The following is a 24,127-nucleotide window of genomic DNA, read 5'->3' as shown; positions in this document are numbered from 1 at the left end:
TTACTCAGAATTATTAATAATAGAAATAAACTCTTTTAAACCATATTCTCTCTTTAAATTATATAAAATGTAATTCTTAATAACAAGTAACATTTTAAATGCTAGCTACATTCTTGGATGAGACTTAACACAGTCCTAATATATAGATGTCAGAATACAAAATAAATTTATCTAATTTTTCATTATTTCACTGGTTTGGAGGATGATAATATCCTTTTCTTTCATAGCCTTAACAAATATCTAGACTTTATTTTCCCAAAGTACTCAAGAATAGCATACCCTTCACTTTCTTCTTCATTTGATGAAGATAAGCATTGACAATTGCCAGGAGGGAATAAGAAGTAAAAGTTGAAATTCAGATGTTAGCTTTTCCTATTTTGGCTAACTGCCAAGGAAACCAGAAATTTGCACAACATTATACGTATGTTATGGTTTTCCTCTTCTTTTTATAATATATATTACATTTAAACAGAGTTGGCCTTCTAAATACAATTCTATTTTCACTTTCACAGATGGGGCAAATACATTCACCGAGATTGAGGCATGTGCAAATGTGCATGTGTGCAAAAGCCCTAGCCAAGTGCGTTTTTGTATGTAATGCAAAGGTTGAATTTTTAGCAGCTTCCATTTTTTAAGAGTTTCAAATCAGGTGTCATTAAGACAAATTTAAAAGTCATTTTGCTTTTCCTTTGATTTCTATGAAATTAGAAAGAAATGACCCTTCAGTTAACACTATGAATTGCCTAAATTTCTAGACCACGTACAACACCTAAAGTGTTTCCTTTCCTAGTGTGAACCAAAATAGTAATGCCTGACATACAGGTGGCAGTAGAGAAACAATGTTTTGTTGTATTCTCAAAATAAAATTATAATTTAACTATACACTTTTATCACAGCTTTTCTTTTAACCGATTAGGATAGATTATCCAATGTCATCACCCAGATTGCTCTAATCCTACATCAGGTGAATTGGATGCGTACATTTTTGGATTGAAATAAAGAGAGAATATGGCCATAGAAAACTGTGGGATTTAGTATTTTTCAATGAGTTTCTTTCTCCCTAATCCCCTGTCTCTCACTGAATGCTCTGATTCCCACATGGGTCACTAATGTAGGGAGAAATGGTAAGACTGATGTCAAATTGCTTTTTCCTCATTTGCATGCTGTGTGCCATGGGCAGTTTAACCCATGCAAATTAGAGCGGCCATGCTTTTGCAGAACTGCTTCCCTCTGCATTGCTCTGAAAGCATGTAAAATAAAAGGTAGACGGATATTCAGCACACTGCCTGCAGTATGCCTGGTGATTAAATACCACATCATCACATCCATAAGGCTAAAGGTTTCATCATACTCATGGAAAACTCAAAATTATCTCTTCCTTTTGGTATTTGCACATTGATTTTAGTGTTCTTCACCAGGATTTCTGCCAGATGACTGGAATTTAAAACAAAAGAAAATGAAACACCTATCATTTTGGAAGAGAAATCTTTTTGTTGCTGTTGTTCCTCTTGATTAATTCAGTTCTGTGGCTGTAAATTTCAGTGGTGCTAGACTTTAGGATGGGCCATGATTTGATGTGGTACCTCTATTCTCCGGGGAATGATGACACACCAAATGAGTCATTGTAGTAGCTGGAACCTTGGGAATTGCTCTGTTCTATGACTGTTGCTAAATTTTGGTACAGTAGCAATCATAAGAGGGGAAAAGCCATCACTGTGGCTTGGGCAGGAGTCCCAGAATACTGGGGTACAATTTCTAATCCCATGTATTTTCCCATTAACTCTGGGGGTGACCAGCTTCACCTTTCCCAAATAAAATGAGAACCCAATGTCTGTATATATGTGTATACACACAACGTACATACACATATGTACACATATATATTCAGAACTGAACAGTCTCAGTCTAGCTATTGGTTTTGAACAAAGTTTAAATTGATTTCATCTTTCTTTTCTAGCTTCTACACGCTACAAACATCATTTTCTTAGTTCCATGCAGTAACTATGTTTGTCACAGTTCTATATAGAGCTTTTTTTTTTCTTGTTGCTTAAGCTGGAGCACTGACTTGCTGAGAGATGTAGCTTTGGTCGTATCTACCATTCATATGCTGAACAAATTTTTCTTTCATAGGATCTGACGGCATTAGCCAAAGAACTAAGAGAACTCCGGATTGAAGAAACAAACCGCCCAATGAAGAAGGTGACTGATTACTCCTCCTCCAGTGAAGAGTCAGAAAGTAGCGAGGAAGAGGAGGAAGATGGAGAGAGCGAGACCCATGATGGGACAGTGGCTGTCAGCGACATACCCAGACTGATGTAAGAGAACTACTTTTAAAATGTAGACCAGGAGGGGACTAGGTTTCCAAAATAAAAGGACAAAAAAATATGAGTTAAATGTAAGATTGTATATGGGTCTGTGGCAAGATAAATTGACTTTCGGGACTTGGGTTTTTGTTGGAACATAGTTCTATAATTATCTCTATCTTTGGACACAATTAGTTAGAATATGTAGCATTTTTGGACTGCATACACTTTACCGATCCATTGCCAATGGATTGACTGTCCTTTTGGTGACTCTTTCTTGGTTCTTTTCATCTCAAGGGCAAACAGTATCGACAACCAGACCGTTGATACATGCCTTCCCCTCTAAAACTGGAAGACTGAAATCATGGGCAATGACATTTAGGGATTAAAATTAACAACATAAAACATGTCTTTCATTACCACCACTGCCACCAACAAGCAAGGAGAAATGCACAAGCCAGCATGCATTACCATTCCAGCAAAAGAATCAGGACTCAGATAATCATGCAGAGAAAGTTCCAAAATATACCCCGTTATGATTTTCTACTTTATTCCCTTCATGGCTTCTTTTTCTGGATCCAGTTTTCTGTGGTCTGTGTCTTTGCCACATACTTTCTGTCAGTCTCTTTGCAGTTCTCTTTTCTTTTTATGTATTTACATGTATATTTATACCTACCTATATTTTCTTTAGTAATTGTAGCCTTTACTTTTTCTTTTTTTTTTTTTTTTAAGATGAAGAGGAAGCTCATTTTTTTTTTCTTATTGGAGTGGATCCCATGAAAGAACCTGCCCTTATCCCCTGTTGCTTCCCCAGTTCCTCCACCCAGTAAGCACAAGGTGTTTGTGCCCTGGTCTGCTACCACTTTGATAGAATGAGATGCTAATTTTTCTATCTTCACACTTCAATCACCTTTATTTCTTTGGCTCAGCTACTAGCATTGATTATCAGTTCACACTCACTCTATATAAAAAAGAAGCCATTTCAGGCCACAAATTATTGTCCAATTCAGCAGGGATTGGAGAGGCAGGGCTGGCCAGTCTAAAGGGAATGTCATCCACTGATTAACATCATTACATACAAGCAATTCTAAGAGGCAAATCTAATTAACGTAGCTGAAAAATCCATACTGGTTATTTTGCTGTTGATGATCCAGTTGCTGACAGCTGTAAATATACTAAAATACGACATTTTGAAACAAATTGCATTAACTTGCCTTTTTAAAAGTAAATAAAATTGTTCTAGAGGCAAAATCACTAATCCAGAACATTTCTGCAAAACATGCTGGCCCTTTTAGTTTTTGTCTTGACTCAGAATTGCTTAATTCTTCTGACAGATGTTTTGAACTCCTTTTAAGCACTGAGCATGCAAGTATCAGGATGAGAGAAGATTATGAAATTAAAAGGTTGCTAAAACTCTCACTATGTGTTAGCCTTGCTGAAGGCTTTGAGAGATCTGATAAGTTCGTACTTGAATTTTGTCTTCCAAAAGTTTATATGCTAGTTGGAGAATGACAAAATTACACATGGAAAACTGCAGGCTAATATAAATATTTGGAGGAACAACCAAAGATGTTAATTAGCATTTGGGTTTTAGGTCCCCTATCATATTTTGCAAGGCTATTAATGGTGTTCACCCTCCTACCTTTAAAGGCAAATCTAAGACTTACTCCCCGCTGCAGAAACACACACCTTTCTAAAATTTCATGAATAGACCATGCTTCACTTCTGTCTGGCATTTCCTGTTCCTTTAGCAATCACCTACTCACAGCCCCGCCTGCACAGGTAGAGCCTATCCCCTCTTCTGTGCTACCGCTGTATGTTGTGTGTATTCCTGAGTCTTCATGTAGTGCCTTGAATCAGGATTGTTTATTAGGTCTTTGTCTCCTTTTCTGGACCATGATATCTTTCAGGGTAAAGGTTATGCCTTACTCATCTCTCTTGCTCTTAACACGTTCCATGGTGTCTGAAATACAGTGGGCCTTCAGTGACTATAATTTACAATTGCACTGATTTGAAATTGCAAGTTCTGACTTTGAAGAATAGTTTATGCAAATAACTGTCAGCAAGATTTAAAAAAAAAAAAAAAACCCTAAGGTAATATTAGAATCCCAAGCAGGGGGAAGAGTTGAAGACACAGAAAGTTGGCTTTGGTGGGAATGTATGGTGTATGGGGTGGAGGGGAGTCTGGACTAGTGAAATCAGACCAAGAAGTGTGCTCTTTATATGCAGCCATTGGAAACCACTGAACGTATCTTGAGTTCAGTGTTATATTTGAGGGAGATTATTTCAGCAAGACGATTTGAAAAGGGAACAGACTGGAGACTGGTAAAGCAATTCAGAGGCTCTATTACTATCAGTCATCTGCATAAGAAATAATGAACTGAGGCTATCATGGAATGCTGACGGTGGAGGCAAGACTTGACATGGTTCTTAAGGGATTGGTAAATTTTAGATAGATGGAAATGATCATTAAAGAACATTTAAAATATGTGATTATATATGTGAGAAAATAGGGGTATGAAGGGTACAAATGTAGGTGTGTATGTTTACTTCAATTTGTAAATATATGTATTTTTATGTTGCATATAAAATATACATAGTCTGTTCTACAATGTGATGGTTGCATGCCTGAGAAATTTCATACTATTAAAAGTTCATTATAAAACAATAGTTTATTTAGGAATTAAGTATTTGGGGGCCAGAGTGCCTCTTATATACATTCTTATTACCTTTATTTTCTTTTGTTAAGGTAAACCTCTGTATTTTGTGCTATATATTTTTAAAGCAGAAAACAAAAATATAGCACAGTTCCCACCATGAAGTAAACACAGAAAAGCTTCTCAGAAATGGAGAACCAGCCATTTGGACAAACAGCTGTGGTTTCTGATGTTTAAAACAATAGCTTTTGTCTATGCACTGTGCTGGTTTTGCATTTATTTTATAAGATATAACTTATGAGAGTGCACTTAACTAAGTTTGTATTCCCCAACTAACCAATTGCGGTATTTCCCAATTCCTCATGCATAGAAAAATAATGAGTGGAGGGAAATATGCCAAAATTATAAAAGTGATTACCTCTGGGTAATATAATTATGGGAGATTTTTATTTTATGTATATCCCCAATTCTATGATGGGCATGCACTACTTTATAATCAGGAAAAAAAATAAAAGCTTTATAGAATAAAAAGAATGGAAGGAAAGGCATTTAATTTGATTTGCATCACATCAAAAAAGCCAAAGAGGCAAACTTAGGTATTAGTATCTGCCCTCAAAACCAGCACATGCTCCAGAAAGGAAGATTTCTCCACTGTAAAATGACTCCCTTATTTCTCCTTTTTCCTATGCTGTACCCTTTGGAAGGAAGCCACTATGCACAGCCCACACTTGAGGAGTGGGGAATCATGCGTCCCTCCTGTAGGGTAGAATAGCTACATAATTTATTTAGAATTCTTCTGCATGGATTTGTCTCCTCTATTTATTAATTTATTCCATCATTTATGTCAATATAGATTCATGGATATAATACTTCTTTATGTTGTTGCTCAAATTTTCCAGTTTTGACCATTGGGAGCTCTTTCAGTTAGCTCCTGTGCCTCTTTGACTGACATGCCTCCACCTCCCCTTGCTTGTTTGTAAATTCCCATTCCAACAGTCAGAAACCTGGCTTCTGCCATCAACTACTGTATTAGTCCGTTTTCATACTGTTATGAAGAAATACCTGAGAGTGTATAAAGTTATAAAGAAAAAGAGGTTTAATGGACTCACAGTTCCACATGGCTGGGGAGGCCTCACAATCATGGTGGAAGGTGAATGAGGAGCAAAGGCATTCTTATATGGCAGCAGGCAAGAGAGCATGTGCAGGGGAACTGCCCTTTAAAAAACCATCAGATGTCATGAGATTTATTCACTATCACAAGAACAGCACAGGAAAAACCCACCTCCATGATTCAATTACCTCTCACAGGGTCACTCCCATGTCAAGGGGATTATGGAAGTTACAGTTCAAGATGAGATTTGGGTAGGGACACAGCCACACCATATCAACCACCCATTTACTTAATTGTGCACATCCAGTATTTTTTATAGTAGTATCAAATTTGTTAACCTGTATCCTCATGGGAAACAGCTTTGTCAACTAGAATGTACAGTGTTTATGTGCAGCTCCTCGTGCCTTTAGTATTACAGACTCTACTCATTTCCAAGGTTACTTAGATCAATGCCCTTTTCCCGCATTTCTCCTCACTGAAGTTGTTCATACATTTGTAATATGGTGAGATTCTCTTATCACAGTTTTTAACATTCTCTCCTGGGAGCTTCTGATCTCCTCAATGATTTTTTAAAATTTGTATACATTAACTGTTTTTCCTGTAAAGTTCTATGATATATCTGAATAGATTTTTTGTTATTCTATGATAACCACCCAATTATAAGAAAATTATTTTAGCACATCCTAGTGAACCCAATTTCATAAAATTGCAAAACTTAACATTGATTGCTTAAGATATTTTAAATATGCAAATAATATCCTGATAGCCAATTACTTATCAATTCACAGAAGAGTTATATTTTTACAATAAACCTGAATGCAATCTCTGTTAGACATTAAACAAAGCCCTTGTCCCAAGATCTTCAGCGATTTAATAAACATTTATTATGTGCTACCTGCATTCCAGGCACCATGCTTGGCACTGAAAATACCAACATTAATGAGATCTGATCATTGCAGGACTGTGTATTGAATGCAGTAGTAGAGATGCACAAAGGGCAACGTGGAGGCAGAGTGAAGAGCCACCCAAACCATTCCAGTGAGGCTGGGATGGGTTTGGAGGTACCTGAACTATAGCTTAAAGAATGAATTAGCCAGAGGGAGGCAGAGGATAGAAAAGAATCTTCCAGGTAGAGAGGGCAGGCTAAAGTCACCAGGGATTTTCCAGCATAATGTGCATAGGAAACTATTATAAGTTAAATGCTGGTAGAGTTAGAAATTGGGGCAGGATTTTGTTAAAAAAAAATTAGGTTAGCGAGACAGGCAAGAACCAGATAATGGAGAGCTTGTAAGCCACAGTAAGGAGCTTCAAGTTTATCCTGTGGTTGATGGGGAGCTACTGAAGATTGAAAGTAGAAGGGTGACTCGGACTTGGTCAGATTTGTGTTTTAGAGGGCTCACTTTCACAGCTGTGAGGAGTGGATATGAGGGGAAAGGACTGAAGATGGGGTGGCCACCAAGAAAACTGTTATTCAGGTAACAGAGGAAGCAGGTCTGACTAGGACAGGAGAACTTGATTGTACAAGCATCAGCCTGGCAGATGCCACCAAGCCAACTGAGCCCCTGACAATAGCAAAGAATCCCTGTCTGATAAAGAAGAAAAGTAGCTGCCCTCATGGAAGACTCTTGATAAGTACTTCATTGATTTATTGGCTTTATATCATTTTGTCCCAAACAAGTACTTAAGGCACAAAGGAAGAAAGAAGAGCAAGAAAAAAAAAATGAAAGATACACACAAGATAAACAAATGAGTGAAGAAATGATATTTTGAAAACTATGATTTACCGATCTATCAAAATGCCAGGAATTCCATTTTTTTTCCATGTCTCTGGAACACTATTAAAAGCTCCTTTCTAGGAATGAAATGTTGAAAATGCCTCTTTGGAATTTCTTCCCAAACACATCAGTTCTAGCCCATATTTAGATTCATTCAATCCACTGCTCCAGTTTAGTAATTGCAATGTAAGCTTCTTACTATACATTTTCTTGTCTGGACTCACCCTGCCATCTTTTCACCTGTTTTGGATAAAAATCCTCGAAATATGTCTTTCTCTGCCCCAGAGACATCATAAATCTGGTGTATTTCTTGTTTCTTAGATGGAAGATTCCAGTAATTCTTTGGACTTTCATAAGATCGAAGAGGCCAGAGATATTTGTAAATATATAAGAAACAATGAAAATAAAAGAAAATGATAAAAGTTGCAATTAATATGCCTAGAGAGAAATAAGCCTTGATAACTTTCCTATTTTTAGAAAACCCACTTTAAAAGAGAGGCAGATGCTAAAATAGGAGAACAACAAGTATCGCATTAACAACCAAAATCCTTCTTCCAGAAGCCATGTTGTACTAACCTCAACCTGTGGTGTGCGGTTCTCAATTCCCCCGAGCTCCTAAACCAAAGAAATGCTGTGTCATGCAAATGAGGCATTCCTGATAGAGTGAAACTCACTATGAGCAGTCAGTCATCACTTTTTGAGCCCTGGCACTGTGCTCTGTGCTACAGGACACAGGAAACATCAGTCTGTGTTCTCGGAGTATGCTGAGATCCTGTTACCTTCTCTCATTATACTGTAAACATGATAGCAAGAAAAGAACTGAAAATAAATATACCACCATGCAGGATGATTACAGAGGCTGAATGTTGTTTAAGTTAAACCTCCTAGTTTTTGGATGCCCCAATAAGCCAGAATGTTCTTAGTAGATATTTCTTCTTTATAGAAGCATAAAGCCCATGGATCTAATGATTATTTTTTGCATTCCTAGTATGTGAAAACTCTAGGCTGGGTACTGGGTAATAATAGTGAACAAAGAGACAAGGACTCTGCCATCACAAGCAATGAGAGGGAAGGAGAAAAGGAGAATTCAAAAGATAAGATAATTGCAAATTGTGATGAGAACTATTAAGGGAAAAGGGTGAAGAGAAAAGAAGAGGGGCTGTTAGGATAAGACATAGGTGATAAGTGCTGACTTCTCATAGACAGTATCATGTAGGATGAATGAGAGGGAACCAACCAAGGCTAAAGTGGAAAGAACTTTCCAGGCAGAGGGAACAGCATGTGTAAAGGCAGGTCAGGTTGTCTGCTGCCCAGAGGAGGAGGCAGGGGTCAGGGGAGATCATGCAGAGCCTGGTGACTCCTGGTGCCAACTTCAGTGTCCTTTCCATGTAAAGCCAAACGCTTGCTCAGTCTGGCTACTGGGCAGAGAATAGGTCAAGAGGGGATGCTGCAAAAGTGGGGCCAGTCCAGACATCAACACACATTAAAATTAATATGAGATTGGCCGGGCGCGGTGGCTCACGCCTGTAATCCCAGCACTTTGGGAGGCCGAGACAGGCAGATCACGAGGTCAGGGGATGGAGACCATCCTGGCTAACATGGTGACACCCCGTCTCTGCTAAAAATACAAAAAAAATTAGCTGGGCGTGGTGGCAGGCACCTGTAGTCCCAGCTACTTGGGAGGCTGAGGCAGGAGAATGGCGTGAACCCGGGAGGCGGAGCTTGCAGTGAGCCAAGATTGCGCCACTGCACTCCAGCCTGGGCAACAGAGCTAGACTCCGTCTCAAAAAAAAAAAAAAAAAAACAAAAAAAATTAATATGAGATGTACTTAAGACCACTGAGATGTACACTTAAAATTGGTACAATGGTAAATTTTATATTATTAATATGTATATTTTACCATAACAAAAATAATGAATATGGACAGGAAACAGATATTTCCTAAAGATACATTGCCATGAATGTTGTTCCTTCTCATCTCAGACCAACAGGAGCTCCAGGGAGCAACGAACAGTACAATGTGGGAATGGTGGGGACGCATGGGCTGGAGACCTCTCACGCAGACACTTTCAGCGGCAGTATTTCAAGAGAAGGAACCTTGATGATTAGAGAGGTAAGTTGGTATAAAAACTGTGTAGAGGAAATGCCATTTCTTAAGTGGTTTTTACATTAAAGCTTTCACAGAGAATGCCTATGGCATGTATTTTAAGCATGGGGAATTCTTGGGGGAGGGAGGACGTGTGCTTCTAAATAGTTGAGTGATTTTAATTGTCTGCTGCCTTCTTTCCTGTATTCTTCTAAGCTTTGGCAGTGTGACTTAATTACATTAGTCCAAATTCTTCAGTAGGAGCTATGCAAATCAGAATATAGAATTTGGGCCTGAGGATATAAAATTGCAAACTCAGATGTTTCCTGCAACAGGAAAACAGAAATGAATGGTCCCTCTGAATAGCATCACTGGCCTTGTTATGTCTCTTCTCCCCATGGTTTTATCTTTGTGGATTTCATATAAAAAATAATCAATAGTTCCAAGAAATGATGATATCATCTTATCTTGTTAAATTAACATTAAAACAACCATTAAGTTATTTTATTGAAAGAACAAAGAAATATGCAGATCTACTTTAAAAATGTACCTTGGCAGTTTGGTTGAATTTTTTTTAAAACTCTAGGAACATCATTTCATTTGGGGGAGTGGCACATGTTCCCTTTCATCTGTCCTTCTGACATGCAGTAATGCCCTACTGTGTCCATGCTAACCAGAAAGACTCTGACAAATTAAAATCAGTCTTTTCTTCTTTTTCACTTCATCATCACCATGCAAGTTTGAGTGCAGATATTTACTTGGAAGGAAAGAAATGGCTGAGAACATTGGGCAAATGTTACCTGACCTCTCCCTGCATGCATCTATAAAATTTTATAAATAATAGCATACAACTTATAAGATGGTTGAGAATACTGAGTTAGTAAATTAAGCATTCAGTAAATGTTAACTATTTTATTTCACTCTCTCCTCAGAAATGAATTCTCCTTTTAGTTGTTATCACCATCCAGTCCTCCCTCTGAAACATAAACATATGTCATCTGTTTTTCCTCTTCAGCCAGGACAGAGTTGGGAAACTCTAACAGCAGACTTTGCTCTCCAAAAAGGCAAAGGACATCTCACTTTTGTAAGAAAGAAAGGAACTGTAGTTTTGAGATGAATAAGGCCTTTGAAATAATAATTGGCAGTGGGGCTATAACTGGAAGACTAGTTCACAAAGCAACTTGCTAGAATTTCATTTTATGGCCTTGTTGAATCTTTCAAGTAGCCTTTAAAGAGTCCTTTCACATATGCCTGAAATGAAAAATGGACTTGGCTGCTGAAATTGACATTGTGTAGTGCTGGCATATAAATCTCTTAATGTGGTTAATGGATAATTTCAAGGGAAGTGTAGAAGGCTTCTATCCCTATAACTTACCACTTAGGAAAACATGAGGGAGAATGTTCTGGAGTGAGTTGCTGTTTGACTCTAGATAAAAAGACTCCGATTTCTAATGTGGCTTAAAATTTGCTTGAGTCTTTATGACAGAGTCAATACCTCCAAGTAGACATTTGGAGCCACATTTTCAGTTCGTTGCCAGCCACATCCAAATGGCTCCATGTTATTTATAGCACTTCAGTATTCTATGACCACAACCTGTCACTTTGAAAATAGCATTTGCGGCTGGGCGCGGTGGCTCATGCCTGTAATCCCAGCACTTTGGGAGGCCGAGGCGGGCGGATCACGAGGTCAGGAGATCGAGACCATCCTGGCTAACACGGTGAAACCCTGTCTCTACTAAAAATGCAAAAAATTAGCCGGGCGTGGTGGCGGGCGCCTATAGTCCCAGCTACTCAGGAGGCTGAGGCAGGAGAATGGCACGAACCCAGGAGGCAGAGGTTGCAGTGAGCAGAGATCGCGCCACTGCACTCCAGCCTGGGTGACAGAGCGAGACTCTGTCTAAAAAAAAAAAAAAAAAGAAAGAAAGAAAATAGCATTTGCCAGTGTCTTATAGGAATTTGATCTATTAAGGAACCCAAAATCTTTTTGTCCTCTCAATTTCCAATTCTGCCTTCCTCAAACGTGGGTTTTTTAAATAACAAACTGTATTAGTTGGGGTTCTCCAGAGAAAGAGAATATTTACATATGTAGAGAGAGAGACACTGCTTTATTTTATTATTATTATCAATAATAATAATAATAATGATATTGGAGACGGAGTCTCGCTCTGTCACGCAGGCTGGAGTTCAGTGGTGCAATCTCGGCTCACTGCAACCTCTGCCTCCCGGGTTAAAGTGATTCCCCTGCCTCAGCCTCCCAAGTAGCTGAGACTACAGGCGCCCGTCCAGCTAAATTTTTGTATTTTAGTAGAGACAGGGTTTCACTGTGTTGCCCAGGCTGGTCTCAAACTCCTGAGCTCAGGCAATCCGCCCGCCTCGACCTCCCAAAATGCTAGGATTACAGGCAGGAGCCACCACGCCCGGCCAAGAGACTGCTTCATTATGAGGATGTAGCTCATATGATATGGAGGCTGCGAAGTCCCATGATCTGCCATATGCAAGCTGGAGACCCAGGGAAGCTGTTGGTGTAAATCCTAGTTGGAAGCTGGGTGAAGATGAGATGAAATGTCCCACTTCAACCAGTGGAGAAGAAAAAGAGGGAGAAAATTCCTTCTTCCTCTGCCTTTTGTTTTGTTCAGGCCCCCAGCAGATTAGATGATGCCCATCCAACTTGGAAAGGGCAATGTACTTTACTGAGTCTACCAACTAAATGCTAATTGCATCCAGAAACACTTACAGACACACCAGAAAAAATGTTTAACCTAGGCACCCCATGGTATAGTCAAGTTGACACATAAAATTAACCATCATCAAACCTTGAGCTGAAAATTACTAAAAGTACACGTTTAAACAAGATAAATGCAGGTTAAAGTTTATCCCTGACAAAATCAGAACATAAAATCTCATTATAATAAGATTTAGCTTATAGGGTGCTACTAGTATAGTTCTCCAAGATGAACTTTAGAACTCACTCAACTTGTCATCTTGTGGAGTGGACTAGATGGTTCTATAAGAACATACTGTTCTAACACTCATGATCTTGTCAGATGCACAAATTTCCCCTTGTAGTGCATACCCTTATCCCTGTGGTTCTACCTATCCCTATCCTAGAGCCCCACAGGACCACTTTTTCCTCGGTTCTAGAATACACCACACCAGCTGTGAGCTGCCATTTGTCCATGGAAGCTCATCTGCTGGAAGAGGTATTTTGCATTCTCCACTGCTGCCCACACTTTACGAAAAGCAGGTCCCTGTTCTCAATCTTCCTTATCTCCTACAAGCCTCTACTGGGACTCCATGGACCTTTGTCCACAGCACCTTCCTGGTAATCAGCTGGTATCTTTTCAGCGTTGATCCTCCTCACTGAACCAGAACACTAGCTTGTCTTCATGAAGCCTCTTTTGGTTATAAGTAATGAGTAAAAGAACCCACTTAATACAGAGTAAGCAAAAAAAAAAAAAAAAGAAAGAAAGAAAGAAAAAAATTTTTAAGTGGGGAGAGGGTAGGTATCAGAAATAGAGGAGTAAAGGAAGATTTAGGGTATTTCATGGAAGGAACCCAAGGGTAAAAGTGAGCTGAGCCTCTTTGAAGGACTGGAACAGACAGGAGCTCAGGCAGCTTCTTATGTGCAGGTCTCTGGCTCTCTTGCTGCCTGTCTTTCCTTACCCTAATCCCTGCTTTCTTCCACATTTCTCCTTTTTTGTTCTCTCTCTTCGTAGACGAGCTTTCTCTCCCTCTGCATGTTCCTGCTCTCACCTCTCCACTTCCTCCATTGCAAGATACTCACCACATCCCAGTTCAACTGCCAGCAGAAACTGACCCATGTCTCTCAGGCTTAATAGTAAATTCCAGTGGGAATCTGGTCCCTCTTGGCTCAGGCATCCACCCCTGATTCAATCAGCTGTGACCAGGAGTAGGCCCCCTAATACAACAGTGCAGCCCAGAGCACCTGGGCTCTGCCATAAGACAGCTGGGTTCAAACCACTTAGAACCCGTGTCACTCAGGGCAAGATAATTGATGGAATGTCCTATATAAAGTGTTTAGCACAGTACTTGGCATGTGTTGGTACACAGAACATCTTTGTGCCAATCGCCACGGGAATGGTGAGAGATAAAGACGAGATATTATTGAGGTTCTGTTAATGAGGTTCTTAAGGCTGTTGCACATCTGTCTTTGTGTTTCCAGTACAGTACTTGGCACACAGAAAGTGTTTAATAAGAAGGTGCTGGTGGAGTGAACAAAAGGGTGATGACTCAGAAGTGGGCAGATGCAGAGCATACTACTGGATTCCTTTAAGCTTCTCACCATCTGAGCCACTTCCCTTTGTTAGCCTCTCTGAGTCTTTCTTTGATAACCAGTGTGTCTGCATCAGTTTTTGGCTTGAGAAAGAGTGCTGCTGATACAAGAGAGGCCAAAAAATTCTAAAGAGATGACATGTGATTTATGCTAAAGAGAAGTTTGGGGAAAATGTTTAAAAGCTTTTCAGTATTTGAACAGAAGTTAAAGGAGAAACTGCCCAGTACACATAAAATAGCACACAATAAGATGTATTAGGACTGAACTTCCTAAATGTCGTTTAGAAAAGGAAATGCTCAACTCTGAGAATAGGCACTAATACATGCTACTGATGGCCACTGTGACAAAATGAATCCAGAAAATGCTCCTCTCCAGGACAGCTCGTAGTCCAGGAGCAGGTTGCCAAGAAACCCAAAGGACACTATGCTTTCCAGTTATCTCTCAAGCTTCCTGGAAACATCAGTTACATGCACCATTACAGGAGCTTGGGAGTCTGTTTCATCTAAACAAGAAAAAAGAAAAAAAGAAGTGCCTCCTTTCACTTCCAGCCAGAGGCAGGTACAGAGAGCTGTAATTGCAAATCCATGACAAGCTCCAGAAGTAAAAAGCCAGGCTGGTGAGATGGTCAAAGAAACAGCATGAAACCTTGCACATGCCAGTAGAATGCTTTACACTTAGTAGGAACTAAAAAATACTGTGTCAATGAATGAATGAAAGAAAAGGCAGAGAGGGAAATCATCACTTAATCAGATCTGCTCCAAGAATCCTCAATGAGCCAGTTGCATAAAAGTTAAAAAGTGCAACACTAGTCAGGTCTACAATGTGGGCACTGGCTTTTGGAAACCAGAGTTGTCTTTTAATCCTGCCTTTCCTCCCTGGGGATTTTTGGCAGAGACTGCTCTCCAGAGCAATGGCTTCCAAACTTGTTACGTCATGTAATCCTATCAGTAAAAACTGTAGAGCACGCCACCTAATACAGTGTATTTATTCACAAGTCATACATTTTTTTCTACTGCACTGACATTATATACATTATAAAATACCTTTGGCCAGGCATGGTGGTTCACACCTGTAATCCCAGCACTTTGGGAGGCCAAGGCGGGTGGATCACAGGGTCAGGAGTTCGACACCAGCCTGACCAGCATGGTGAAACCCCATCTCTACTAAAAATACAAAAATTAGCTGGGTGTGGTAGCACATGCCTGTAATCCCAGCTACTCAGGAGGCTGAGGCAGGAGAATTGCTTGAACCTGGGATGCAGAGGTTGCAGTGAGCCAAGATTGTGCCACTGCACTCCAGCCTGGGCTACAGAGCGAGAGTCCATCTCAAAAAAAGAAAAAAAGAAAAACCTTTAAAGGACGTTAAAAAGGGATAGTAGAGGTGATGTTTCAAATGCTTTGCTAATTATGATGACTTTATTTTGTTACTGCCTACATCACAAAGCACCACAGTTATTTATTGAGACATAAACATTTATGATAGTTGTAAATCCATATTTTCAAATAGTATTCTAGATCATGTCAATATATTTGGAACTCCTGTCAGATCCGATTAATCATTGTTTTGACCTTGTGAATGACAAAGAGCCCTGTGAGTTAAGTATGGTCTCTGCCCTTTATTGGAGTACTCCACACACACTGCTGCTTTTCAGCAACATTTTAGGTCATTTATCTGTTGTGTGGGTTTGTTTCATTGTAACCTGGTAATATGATCTGTAAATATATGTAAGTGGCAGGTGCATACAGCACAAGTACTACAAAAAGAGTTTACAAGTGTGGGCCCTGCTCAGTCCCTCCCTTTTTGTAGCGTCTCCCTCTGTACATGGGACTCCCATGCCATATGTGACCACTGTCTGTACCTCACGCAGGAACGTAAGGCTTCAGGCTCAATCCATAAACTAAATATTGGCAAAGCGTAATTTTTTGTTTTCTTAAGCAAAATAGAAATTTGAATATCACCTTCTCACGCCCTAGTGGGTTGATTTGGAGCCCCGTATGCCTATGCTGTGTGAGGGCTGATGTCACTCTGTGGCCTTTTTCCCCCCTCTCTAACTCCTCCCACGTGCTGTGCTCCCTCAGACGTCTGGAGAAAAGAAGCGATCTGGCCACAGTGACAGCAATGGCTTTGCTGGCCACATCAACCTCCCTGACCTGGTGCAGCAGAGCCATTCTCCAGCTGGAACCCCGACTGAGGGACTGGGGCGCGTCTCAACCCATTCCCAGGAGATGGACTCTGGGACTGAAGTAGGTGCTGGGCAACAGCTGACATGACAGTTATGCTGTCCTTCCTGGGGTTCTAAAACCATGATCTCTTCAAGAATGAGGCTTCGCCAAGCTCCTTGAAACTTGTTTGGTTGGTTTCTACTATAGAGCTACTTATGCAGATACTCAAATAGAGAAATCATGGAAGCAGAGCAGTGAAAAGTTCTCAGACATCATCTGAACCAATACCTGTTTCTACAGATGAGTGTACTGAGGTTCACAGAGGTTGAATGACTTGTCCAAGACACACAGCTGGTTTGTGACAGATCTAAGACCAGGACTGGGACCTCCAGTTCTGATGGAAACTTCAGGCTACACAGATTTCAAGGCCAACAGTTGAGGTTTATATTCGCATTAATTTAGTCAAACTAAGTATTACTTAAGTAAAACAAAGTTTAAATGATTTGTTTATGAGAAATAAAATTTAATAAATAGATAAGTTCTTAAAGTGTTCATCTTTCATAAATTCAAAATTGTGTGAGAAGGAAGAAACTAAGCATTACCTTTCCTGTATAGAAACAGTCCCAGCGAAAAGTCTGAATAAACACAATCTGTAGGTAGTGCCCATAAACACTAATGACTGACACCAGTTGGATGAGTTCACAGTGTGTGGTCTTGTTTCATTAACAGTCTTGTCAATCACACGTAAGGCCCTAAATGTGTTTATAAAGCACATGTACTATTATTTTTGACATTGTCCACACACTAAGTTTTTATGATGCACCCTTTGAATTCTAAAGTTATAGAGTAGATGAGCTTTGCATACCCCAAGGAAAAGAACACAGTGGTATATTGCAAAGCACAGCATCCTATTGTAATTGCATGCTGTGTGGGCATTTTCTGCCTGAACACCTCTCTTGGTACCAAGGAGGACACCATAAGATTGAACGCTGGTTCAAATTCTGCTGCTGCCCCAGCTCTATGTGGAAATGTTAGTGCCTGCCCTACCTCTTTCACAGACATCTTCCAAAGATCAAAAGAGAACATGTACGTGAAAGTGTTCTATTTGGTAGGGGGAATTCAACCTTGAGGAGGATGAAATGGTTTTGATTTCATAGGATGGAGAGAAAATCTTGAATTAAATCAGATTAGATCTTTGTGGTTTTCTCCTTATATGTTTAGAGGTCTTGGATGGTGGTTTTATTTTTAAATAAAAATCTAACAGTAAAACTAAAGTGAAACAACCTTTAGCTAAAGATATTTATCCAAAAAAGATGTGCTTATTATGTTGAATACAGATGTGTTCGTGATGTTAAAGGACAAGAATAGAAGAAATGGACATGACTGACATTGCAGCTTATTCAGCAAAACTCAAATTTAGAATATTGTGACATGAAACCCTGATATTGAGTTTACTGTTCCCTCATCTCCTTCTCACATCATGTTTTCATGGTGCCATTCAAACCCAAGATTCATTTTTTAAAGTAAGCCTTCAAGGTACATTGCCCACAAACCTAATATCCTCATGAAGTCCCTAAATAAGGATGTAAATGTAATTATTCTTTTAAGGAAACTATCATGGGAAGGAAATATCTTCAATTCCAGCATAAAATCATCCCCGAATTGAGGATTTTAAAGCTTTTGGAGCCAACACCAATTTACTTGCATCGCCAGGCCAGAGTAGAAGGGCTCAAAGCTCTCCTCCCCAAGAAAAGCCCCTTGGTTTGACTCTGTTCAGGATAAAGTACTGCTGTGTAGGCTTCCTCACTTAGTTTATTGCCAATTGTGTCAGCTTTTCATATTGATCAAGTAGTCAATATAGGAGATTGCTTTTACTGAAAGAGAGAGGTAAGCTCTGTCACCACAGTGATCTTACAGATTTTAAGGTGCCACATGTGGTCCAAAATGTAGTTTTCTCACTACAATTCTTGCAGCCTGATAATTAACGAAGTCCTATGAATGCACAATGGCTAGTGAGTAATCAATACCAGAAGAAGCTGGAGACAGGCACGCACTGACTAGAGTGCTAGAATGTGAACACCTGAATACCTTGAAGAATCTGTGATCATTTTACAGCCCAAGCACAGTATTGTTAGCATTGTTATTCCTGCAGTATTTATCTGCTCTTCTTAATCTTCTTGCTTATTGATTAGTATGGCATGGGGAGCAGCACCAAAGCCTCCTTCACCCCCTTTGTGGACCCCAGAGTATACCAGACGTCTCCCACTGATGAAGATGAAGAGGATGAGGAATCATCAGCCGCAGGTAAGCAAGAAGGGGCCAGTGTTTAAAAAACAGCTTCGTCTTCCTTTCTGGTATGACCTGATAAGGAAATTAATCCTCAGTTCAGTAGTTAAGCTGATTACTGCTTAGGTCCTATCTTAAAAGGAAGACTTTTTAAAATTATTATTTCTGTAGGACTCCTAAAACAAATGTATTACTTTCCATTTTTTTTTTTCCCATCTCTTCTATTTCGTTTCTGGTAGACCCACGGGTACATAGGGACCCTAGGAAAAGCTATTCCTCAGTGATCTCTGAACATAACTGTTTCCCCAAAACAATTTCTGGGTACAATGTTTTACACACATTAGGCACTTACTTAATAAGTGCATGGTACATTGTGTTGAGTTCTAGGTGTGTGCTACCCACCACAAAGATCGGGCTGATTTAAAGGAGAGTCTTGCTTTCTAATCTTCTTCAAGTAATTAATCATCAAAGTCAGCTTAGGACAGTTTTTCAATTGATAAACTGGAATTTTAAAAAGTAGATCTTTTTTGCCTATATTACAAGAGTGGGGATGGTGTATTTGATTTGGGACTTTCTAGACTCTGCAAGTAGTGTCTATAAGCCTGTTTTGCTAATGAATAAAAGATTGCTTTGATGAAGGACTTAAGACTTTATTCTACTAAAACAAAAAAAAAGTGTAAAATAAGGAGAGTTTCAGAGTTTCCTTGCCTTTACTATAATTCAAACCAAACAAGGAGAAATCACAGTGTTTTGAAGCCCCATCTCCATAGGTTATCTTTTAAGATGTCACTGACTTCTCTGATTCTTTTTCTCAAAGCTCTGTTTACTAGCGAACTTCTTAGGCAAGAACAGGCCAAACTCAATGAAGCAAGAAAGATTTCGGTGGTAAATGTAAACCCAACCAACATTCGGCCTCATAGCGACACACCAGAAATCAGAAAATACAAGAAACGATTCAACTCAGAAATACTTTGTGCAGCTCTGTGGGGTACGTTGGTGTTTTTTTGTTTTTTTTTTTTTTTTTAATAACCACTCATTAATGAACTGACCCTCAAACATTAAAAGCCTGTGGATCTTGTCATCAGAAGAACACTGGTTGAATCCTGGGTATTAGAGACCTAACTGGGACTATCTTGACCTCAGGAGAGACCAAAAGGAGTTTTGTAAGTAGAAATAGCTGATACCCTACTAGCCAGGATGACGAGATTAGATTCAGAGCAACCTTGTCACACAATAATGATAGGCTAAAGCCAACAAGAGAACTAGCTACCACTTAATACATTGAGTGGGCAAGGCAAAGCCTATCATCTGATCAATCAGAGGCGATTTGTGTCTGGCACTTTGTGATATACCCCATGTTCATTCTCCATGATCCATACCACATCCTGCAAGGGGAATATGAGCATAAATAATGGCATAAATCTTTATTTCAAGCTGAAAAATCAGCCCAGAGTATTTTATGAATTACTAAAGGTCATAACCCTAGCAATAACAAGATAAAACTTGAAAAGAACAAATAATTTAATGAACTTTCCCTTTTAGTTTAAAACATCAATCTGCATTTCTGGTGAAAAAGATCTGCAGGTTTTAGCTGACCTCAAACTCAGGAGAGGCATGATGAGATTCTATCAAAGTCTTGGTCTGTGTTACTATAAACATCTCATACAGATTAAGGAAGGACATGTCCCCTGTGTACCCACTGAAAATACTAGGCTTGGATTGGGGAACCATAATTTTAAAAGGCTGAGAGCATTTGAGATGTTAGCGGGGAAGAGTGTGAAGCCTAGGAACCATTTCATGATAGAGGCTGTGTCCTCTGGAGAAGAGACAGAAGAGAACAAGATAGCCACATTTAATACTGAAAGGATTAATATATGGGCAAAAAAGCAGACATTTGTGTTGATCAGAAGATAGAAGTACAAGACGTAAGAGAAGTTAGAGAGTTACATGTTCATGAATAAAGTACACTGCTCAATGAGCCTCTCAATGTGTGTGTGTGTTGAGGGGTGGATGATAAATTTCCCTAGCAATAAATTTTTAGGATTACAACTACGCAGACAAAGCCACTTACATGCTTGTGCTTCTGTAATAGGGATTACTGCATAGGTGTTGGGCTGCACTAGATTTAGAGACCTGAGAAGTCCCTTTAAGTGAGTATGTCTGTGACTCTCCAGCTATTAACCCTTCTCTTGAATGGGTTTATCATTTCCCTAAAAAAGAGCAAAAACTTGAGGGTATGGGGCATAAGATAGTTACGTTTTGGTTCAAGAAGGAGGAAGGGCCTTTCTTCCAATGGAGTGTGGAAATGGAAGTTCCACTGTATATTGAAGGTGGGTAGGCTAGAGATCACTCCATAGGGGTGGAGGTGAACCTTGAGGAAGAAGAGAAGTAGATTTATAGGGAGAGCCAAGAAAGAAGTGGTTTTTCCAGGAAGGGAATAAAGGCAAATTATGCTAGCTTCACATCTGTGCCTAAGGCTCCTATTGACAAGGACTCTCTGCATTAGGTAGTAAATAACTAGATGTATGAATGCTGCTAACTTTATAAAAGAAAACTGTAATTTCATTACCAGAAGTACAATGATTTAATTATGTCAGAACTTCTACACTCATTAGTTTATATTTACCTATTTGCCCATTAGTGTATATTTACAAGTCACAGTTTCTTAAATTTTATAGGGACTCTCGATGCAGAACATTAAAGTTCGTGAAAAGTCAGTCTTAGGGTGCTTCTTAAATTTACAGGTGTAAACCTTCTGGTGGGGACTGAAAATGGCCTGATGCTTTTGGACCGAAGTGGGCAAGGCAAAGTCTATAATCTGATCAACCGAAGGCGATTTCAGCAGATGGATGTGCTGGAGGGACTGAATGTCCTTGTGACAATTTCAGGTATGTTACTAAGATGATGAGTCCCCCAGGTCCATACAGCAGGAAAGGGATCCACCTCATTTCTGCAGAAACAGTTAGTTCTGCCCTTCCCAGCTAACAAACAACACAATAAAGTATAGCAGTATAGCCAGAGTAAGGTTGGCCACATTTTATAACACTGGGAATTCTGACCTCCAAAAAGAAGTCTCTCACCTCTGCATTAAATGTGAATTAGGCAGAGACACACCACAAAGGCTACATATTTATAGCTCTTTACCTCTGTCAAGACTCAGCAAGGATCTTCGGATGTTTTTAAGGTTTCTGCACTCCAGTTATTACCACATACAGACAGAATATCAAAATGCAGGCTTCCAAGAGGAACATTAGTAAGCAGAAATTTCTCTGGTCTCTTCCCTCAAAAATTCTCTTGCTTATAGCCCACTGATGTTTTGGCAGGTGCAGCTGACACACTGAGTGATCAAGTCTACAAAAAGATTTGAGTGTGGGAATCATTACTGCTATGCTCTGTAGCTTTCTGATTCCCAAAAAGAGCCTTAAATAGGAAAAAAAAAAAAAAAAAAAAGATGGAGTCTAAAGTGAAGGCCTTGTAACAAGTTAAAAATGCAACCTAAAAGACGGTAGTTTTGTTGAAAGTTTTCTTTTTGGTATTTGAAGGAGTTTAACGAGTAACACCCATCACTTCCCCTCCCATTCCATCTAGTATGGAACCAACTTGCTACTGCACTTTATAAATCACCTGGGGAGATGTGAAAATCCAGGCTGCACCCCCAGACCAGAGTCAGAATCTCTGGGGGTGGGGTTTAGGCATCAGGAGCTTTCATAGTTTCTGATGTGTTTCCATGGTACAGCCAAGTTTGAGAACATGGATTTATACTCAGCCATTGTTTCACGAAGAGACAACACAGGCATGCTGGTTTGAACTTTCCTCAAAGTTCAGCTGTACTTCCATTTTGACAAAATGCTTTTGCTTGTCACTAAACTTCCTCTTTCTTTTACCTTTCCACTAAATGCTCAGTTTCATCTCTTTTTATTCTCCCCAAATAAGGTTAACCAGGTAAATTCCTTTTGTATTACCATTTGAGTTTAATCCCGTGTAGTCTTTTGTTCTGGTTAATTGCTTTCCTGATTGCTATACTACCAAATCAAAATGAAAACTGCGTATCTGCCAGTCAGCTACCAAAAGTGGAAATGCAACCAGAAAATTCACATTCAGACTTCATTATGTTGTTAGTGGCACATCTTCATTCTTAACAGCGTAAGCATTTCCTTTTCTCATGAGGCACAGATAGGGAAAGGAGAAAATGAAAATAGGAGCAAAAGATTCTTGAACTAACCTTGGATTCATATTGGCACAGAAAGGAGGAAACACTGGCTCTCGTGTCCATCCTAGCTACTGTGATCAATGTGAATTCTAGGCCTTTGTTTACAAAATTGAATACTGACCACACCATGATTCCCTTAGTTTAGGTGATGAATGCGCTCTCCTGTCAAATGCATGTGCAATGCTTTACTAAGTTCTCTTCTGCTGGTATGTATTCATCTATAAAATATAAAACATTTTTTTGGGAGAGGCCGAGGCAGGCAGATCATTTGAGGTCAGCAATTCCAGACCCGCCTGGCCAACATGGTGAAACCCCATCTCTACTAAAAACAAAAATTAGCTGAACGTGCTGGGGATGGCACCTGTAATCCTAGCTACTCGGGAGGCTGAGGCAGGAGAATCGCTTGAACCCAGGAAGCAGAGGTTGCAGTGAGCCGAGATCATGCCACTGGACTCCGGCCTTGGCAACAAAAGCGAAACTCTTGTCTCAAAAAAATAAATAAATAAAACATTTTTAAAGCCTAAGATAAAGAAAAGTAAGTATCCAAAAAACAAAACCCATAGAGCTAAATTTATCATTAGTTAGGAAGAGTCATCCCAATGGACATTTTATCTGGTGCAAATAATCTAATGGAAAATATCAAGTTTTGCTACTTGTGTACTCTTCAATATTGTCTAGCTATTTTATAATCCTATGAATTCTTTATTCCAAGATCACTTTACCAATGGGAACTTTAAGTTTTCAAGTTTGCATCCTTTTTTTCCTTTCCTGTTTTTGTTCAGCATTCCTTTCAGTGACTTCAGCACCATAAACCGCCCAGTATAATTTTCTGAACCCACATTATCCTCTTGTTTGTTACTAGGTTATATGGTGAAGGAAAGGCAGGTGCCAAAATGCCCAGTTGCCGACACTTCTTCATGTGATTGATCTAGAATATTCTGGAACTCTGATCACTCTGTTGAAGAGTTAGCTCTTACTAAGTTCAGCAGACACTGCTTTGCATTGGGAAGAGAGAATAAGAGCAGCATGCTCAAATAAGAAACCACCTGAAGATAAAAGACATTGTAATTTTGTGATGTGTCTAAAACACTTAGAACTCTTTTAACCATAAGTTTTAGCAGAAACACCCTTTTAATGACAAAGTGCTGGGGACACTGGTTATTATGCCTTCGTACACACACACACACACACATAAATAAAATAAAAATAAATAGAGGTGGGGAAGGAAAGAGTGAGAGCTGT

At 39.4% G+C, this 24,127-nt stretch overlaps 1 protein-coding gene across 4 annotated transcripts in view; it reads left to right on the top strand.

Annotated features, from left to right (window-relative positions):
* TNIK (TRAF2 and NCK interacting kinase) overlaps positions 1–24,127 on the top strand; it is a 405,268-nt gene that overhangs the window by 356,194 nt on the left and 24,947 nt on the right. For 2 of the 4 annotated variants that reach the window (XM_030822825.1, XM_030822828.1), the window contains 7 exons: positions 1,116–1,124; positions 2,131–2,315; positions 9,831–9,960; positions 16,306–16,470; positions 18,582–18,693; positions 19,493–19,663; positions 21,420–21,563. In XM_030822825.1, coding sequence (XP_030678685.1) covers positions 1,116–1,124; positions 2,131–2,315; positions 9,831–9,960; positions 16,306–16,470; positions 18,582–18,693; positions 19,493–19,663; positions 21,420–21,563 — 916 coding nt within the window. The remainder of the gene's footprint in view (positions 1–1,115; positions 1,125–2,130; positions 2,316–9,830; positions 9,961–16,305; positions 16,471–18,581; positions 18,694–19,492; positions 19,664–21,419; positions 21,564–24,127) is intronic. The other 2 variants (XM_003256453.3, XM_003256455.3) reach the window with 1 other exon arrangement.

This window comes from Nomascus leucogenys, chromosome 11, assembly GCF_006542625.1.
Source record: "Nomascus leucogenys isolate Asia chromosome 11, Asia_NLE_v1, whole genome shotgun sequence".
Lineage (NCBI taxonomy): Eukaryota > Metazoa > Chordata > Mammalia > Primates > Hylobatidae > Nomascus > Nomascus leucogenys.
Note: the sequence above shows the minus strand (reverse complement) of the source record. Positions and strands in the feature narration are given on the sequence as shown.